Source organism: Oncorhynchus nerka, linkage group LG27, assembly GCF_034236695.1.
Source record: "Oncorhynchus nerka isolate Pitt River linkage group LG27, Oner_Uvic_2.0, whole genome shotgun sequence".
In the NCBI taxonomy this organism is placed as follows: domain Eukaryota; kingdom Metazoa; phylum Chordata; class Actinopteri; order Salmoniformes; family Salmonidae; genus Oncorhynchus; species Oncorhynchus nerka.
Window position 1 is genome coordinate 7,569,449 of NC_088422.1, and position 6,000 is coordinate 7,575,448.

The following is a 6,000-nucleotide window of genomic DNA, read 5'->3' on the forward strand; positions in this document are numbered from 1 at the left end:
CAAGTTTTGGTTGGACCTTGTCTGCAATTGACTGTCTAATAAATGTTATTTATTTATTTATTTAATGTAAAATCTGTGAGGAGGTGCTGACCTCTGCAGTGGCCATGACTGTCAAGGTAATGTTGATCCGGACAGTGGGAAATACATTTCCCATGATGCATAGCAGAGCCCGGGGGGCAGCTCATGCATTTGGGGTTGTCGGGGTAACAGGTGATGCAGGATGAGTCGCACGCTGTGGGAATGACACACACAAACAGTCAGACACAATTTTGATTTTACCTTAGAAAAATTTACCTACAAAACGTACCTTATTCAAACATGTTCTCAGAACATTACTTAATAACCTATAACGTTAATAACCTATAACGTTAATAAAACCTCCTAGGAAAACTTTCAGGGAACCACAGTAAAATGTTCTCAGAATCTCCCTGGTACCACAGTAAAATGTTCTCAGAACCTCCTTGGAACCACAGGAAAATGTTCTCAGAATCTCCCTGGAACCACAAGAAAATGTTCTCAGAATCTCCCTGGAACCATAGTAAAATGTTCTCAGAATCTCCCTGGAACCACAGTAAAACATTCTCAGAATCTCCCTGGAACCACAGTAAAACGTTCTCAGAATCTCCCTGGAACCACAGTAAAACGTTCTCAGAACCTCCTTGGAACCACAGGAAAATGTTCTCAGAATCTCCCTGGAACCACAAGAAAATGTTCTCAGAATCTCCCTGGAACCATAGTAAAATGTTCTCAGAATCTCCCTGGAACCACAGTAAAACATTCTCAGAATCTCCCTGGAACCACAGTAAAACGTTCTCAGAATCTCCCTGGAACCACAGTAAAACGTTCTCAGAATCTCCCTGGAACCACAGTAAAATGTTCTCAGAATCTCCCTGGAACCACAGTAAAACGTTCTCAGAATCTCCCTGGAACCACAGTAAAACATTCTCAGAATCTCCCTGGAACCATAGTAAAACGTTCTCAGAACCTCCGTGGAACCATAGTAAAATGTTCTCAGAATCTCCCTGGAACCACAGTAAAATGTTCTCAGAACCTCCCTGGAACCACAGTCAAATGTTCTCAGAACCTCCTTGGAACCACAGTAAAATGTTCTCAGAATCTCCCTGGAACCACAGTAAAATTTTCTCAGAATCTCCTTGGAACCACAGTAAAACATTCTCAGAACCTCCCTGGAACCACAGTAAAATGTTCTCAGAATCTCCCTGGAACCACAGTAAAATGTTCTCAGAACCTCCCTGGAACCACAGTCAAATGTTCTCAGAACCTCCCTGGAACCACAGTCAAATGTTCTCAGAACCTCCTTGGAACCACAGTAAAATGTTCTCAGAACCTCCCTGGAACCACAGTCAAATGTTCTCAGAACATTCCCTGGAACCACAGTCAAATGTTCTCAGAACCTCCCTGGAACCACAGTAAAACATTCTCAGAACCTCCCGGGAACCACAGCAAAACCTTCTCAGAACCTCCTTGGTACCACAGTAAAACGTTCTCAGAACCTCCTTGGAACCTAAAAATGAATATTCCCAGAACAAGCTACATTTTCACTTCTGTTCTCAGAATACTTAAAAAAAACATTCAGATTTACCGGTCAGGAAATGCATGACTTCGTTCCCAGAAACGTACTTTCCCACAACTTCCAAGGAACCAAATGTGCTAGCTAGGATAACGTCCACTGAGATATTAGAATTTTGTTACCACCAAATTCAAATAACTCAATATGGACGCTGGTCAACTCACCACAGAAGATATTGAAACTTGGTGTGTTATTCTAACTATAGGTTCATGCTCACCATAACAGGTGCCTTGTTGGATGTAGAAGCCTGATCCACAGTCTGGGACACAGAGTCCATCTCTGAGCAGGTGGGACGGGTCAGAACACAACACACACTCCTGCTGGCTCGGCCCCACACACACTGAACAGGATGCATGGCAACCTGAGGGAGGGAGAGAAGTGGGGAAGAGACACAGCGAGAAAGGGAACGAGAGAGAGAGAAAGAGAGGGGGAAGAGGTAGAGAAAGAGAGGGGGTAGGGCGGGAGAGAGAGAGAGGGGGAGAGAAAGAGAGGGGGAAGAGGGAGAGAAAGAGAGGGGTAGGGCGGGAGAGAGAGAGAGAGAGAGAAAGAGAGGGGGAGAGAGAGAGAAAGAGAGGGGTAGGGGCGGGAGAGAGAGAGGGGAGAGAAAGAGAGGGGGGAGAGAGAGAGAAAGAGAGGGGGTAGGGCGGGAGAGAGAGAGGGAGGGGAAAGATAGAGAGAGAGAGAGAGAGAGAGAGAGTGACAGAGAGAGTCAGAGAGAGAGAGAGAGACAGAGAGTGACAGAGAGAGAGAGAGAGAGACATGACCAAAGCTCTGTTGAGATATCCACACATGACCATAGCTCTGTTGAGATATCCACACATGACCATAGCTCTGTTGAGATATCCACATTCAGCACCTCTGTTGAGATATCCACACATGACCATAGCTCTGTTGAGATATCCACACATGACCATAGCTCTGTTGAGATATCCACACATGACCATAGCTCTGTTGAGATATCCACACATGACCATAGCTCTGTTGAGATATCCACATTCAGCACCTCTGTTTGGATATCCACATTCAGCACCTCTGATTGGATATTCACATTCAGCACCGCTGATTGGATATCCACATTCAGCACCTCTGATTGGATATCCACATTCAGCACCTCTGATTGGATATTCACATTCAGCACCTCTGTTGAGGTATCCACATTCAGCACCTCTGATTGGATATCCACATTCAGCACCTCTGATTGGATATCCACATTCAGCACCTCTGATTGGATATTCACATTCAGCACCTCTGATTGGATATCCACATTCAGCACCTCTGATTGGATATCCACATTCAGCACCTCTGATTGGATATTCACATTCAGCACCTCTGATTGGATATCCACATTCAGCACCTCTGATTGGATATCCACATTCAGCACCTCTGATTGGATGGAGAAGCAGACCAAGAAGGGAAACAGCAACTTCAAATATTCACTGTGATACTGATTTGGTGAAAGAGTGTGTGACTGACTGTGTGTCTTCCATGCCAATAAAGCCCCTTTTGAATTGAATTAAATTGACAGAAGGGCGGTAGTTTTAATTAGGGCCAGTAAAGCTCACGAGGAGACTATTTAAACAGGGTGAAGGAGTGAGGGCTCTGGGGACCAGATGCTGTCAGAGCAACTCAGGGAGTCCTTTTCATACTGCTCTGTGTGATAACCAGAGGCATTTCTACACACTCCTTACTGACAGGTACAACAAGGGTACACGCACACACACACACACACACACACACACACACACACACACACACACACACACACACACACACACACACACACACACACACACACCCCGGTCCCCCCTCCTCCACACAGACCCACGAGAGAAAGAGAATGAGACAAAGAGAGAGAGAGAGAGAGAGAGAGAGAGAGAGAGAGAGAGAGAGAGAGAGAGTGTGTGAGTGAGAGAGAGAGAGACAGGGAGACAAAGACAGAGACAGAGAGACAGAGAGAGACAGGAGAGAGAGAGAGAGAGAGAGAGACAGAGAGAGAGAGACAGAGACAGAGACAGAGAGACTGGTCCTGGGGCTTTGTTCACAAACACAAACACACCCCACAGAACCCCAGGACAGCAGCACAATTAGACCCAACCAATTCACGAGAATACAAAAAATATAATTACTTGACACATTGGAAAGAATTAACAAAAAAACAGAGCAAACTAGAATGCTATTTGGCCCTACACAGAGAGTACACAGCGGCAGAATACCTGACCACTGTGACTGACCCAAACTTAAGGAAAGCTTTGACTATGTACAGACTCAGTGAGCATAGCCTTGCTCTTGAGAAAGGCCGCCGTAGGCAGACATGGCTCTCAAGAGAAGACAGGCTATGTGCTCACTGCCCACAAAATGAGGTAGAAACTGAGCTGCACTTTCTAACCTCCTGCCCAATGTATGACCATATTAGAGATACATATTTCCCTCAGATTACACAGATCCACAAAGAATTTGAAAACAAATCCAATTTTGATAAACTCCCATATCTACTGGGTGAAATTCCACAGTGTGCCATCACAGCAGCAAGATTTGTGACCTGTTGCCACGAGAAAAGGGCAACCAGTGAAGAACAAACACCATTGTAAACACAACCCATATTTATGCTTATTTATTTTATCTTGTGTTCTTTAACCATTTGTACATTGTTAAAACACTGTATGGATATATATAATATCACTGGTCACGCCCTGACCATAGTTTGCTTTGTATGTTTCTATGTTTTGTTTGGTCAGGGTGTGATCGGAGTGGGCATTCTATGTTACATGTCTTGTTTGTCTGTTTCTGTGTTCGGCCTGATATGGTTCTCAATCAGAGGCATTGTCTCTGATTGAGAACCATACTTAGGTAGCATGGGTTTCACTGTTGGTTTGTGGGTGTTTGTTTCCTGTGTCTGTGTTTGTCACCACACGGGACTGTTTCGGTTCGGTTTTCGTTCATGTTCACATTTATTGTTTTGTAGTTCTTAGTGTTCAGTTTATGTTTTATAATAAACGATATGGACAATTACCACGCTGCGTTTTGATCCCTGCTACACCTCTTCAGACGAAGAGGAGGAAAACTGCCGTTACAGAAACACCCACCAACAGAGGACCAAGCGGCGTGGTAATGGGCAGCAGCAGCAGCGATGTCAGGATTTCTGGACATGGGAGCGAGATCTGGACTGTGTCACTACTTGGGAGGAGATAGACAGGTGGGCGGTCGACCCAGGGAGAGTGCCGGAGCCCGCCTTGGATTCTCTGGAGCAGTGTGAGGAGGGATACCGGCGAATGCTGTCAGCATGGCAGCGCGGTAGGAAGCCCGAGAGGTAACCCCAAACATTTCTTGGGGGGGGCACACGGGGAGTGTGGCGAAGCCAGGTAGGAGATCTGCGCCAACTCCCTGTGCTTACCGGAGAGCGAGAGAGACCGGGCAGGCACCGTGTTATGCTGTGAAGCGCACGGTGTCCCCGGTGCAGGTGCGGTACATTCCGGTACAGACCCTCCCCTATAGGTTCAGGTTTTGCGGCCGGAGTCCGCACCTTGGGGAGGGGGGGACTGTCACGCCCTGACCATAGTTTGCTTTGTATGTTTCTCTGTTTTGTTTGGTCAGGGTGTGATCTGAGTGGGCATTCTATGTTGTTTGTCTGTTTCTGTGTTCGGCCTGACATGGTTCTCAATCAGAGGCAGGTGTTAGTCGTTGTCTCTGATTGGGAACCATATTCAGGTAGCCTGTTTTGTCATTGTGGGTTGTGGGTGATTGCCTATGTTAGTTGCTTGTGTTCAGCACATTTCGTATATAGCTTCACGGTCGCAGTTCAGTTTACTTCATGTTTTCGTCATCCATTTAAATGATGCTACGCTTTGTTCTGCTTCTTACGACGATAGTGACTGACATTTACTGATAAGGTGTCAACAGTTTACCGATAAGGTGTCAACAGTTTACTGATAAGATGTCAACAGTTTACCGATAAGGTGTCAACAGTTTACCGATAAGGTGTCAACAGTTTACTGATAAGATGTCAACAGTTTACCGATAAGGTGTCAACAGTTTACCGATAAGATGTCAACAGTTTACCGATAAGGTGTCAACAGTTTACCGATTAGGTGTCAACAGTTTACCGATAAGGTGTCAACAGTTTACCGATTAGGTGTCAACAGTTTACCGATAAGGTGTCAACAGTTTACTGATAAGGTGTCAACAGTTTACCAATAAGATGTCAACAGTTTACCGATAAGGTGTCAACAGTTTACCGATAAGATGTCAACAGTTTGCCGATAAGATGTCAACAGTTTACTGATAAGGTGTCAACAGTTTACCGATAAGGTGTCAACAGTTTACCGATAAGGTGTCAACAGTTTACCGATAAGGTGTCAACGGTTTACCGATAAGGTGTCAACAGTTTACCGATAAGGTGTCAACAGTTTACC

General features: G+C 45.4%; 1 protein-coding gene across 1 annotated transcript in view; it reads right to left on the reverse strand.

Moving 5' to 3' along the window:
* LOC115127105 (extracellular matrix organizing protein FRAS1-like) overlaps nt 1–6,000 on the reverse strand; it is a 521,989-nt gene that overhangs the window by 276,219 nt on the left and 239,770 nt on the right. The window contains 2 exon segments of the mRNA XM_065011350.1: nt 92–232; nt 1,809–1,952. Coding sequence (XP_064867422.1) covers nt 92–232; nt 1,809–1,952 — 285 coding nt within the window.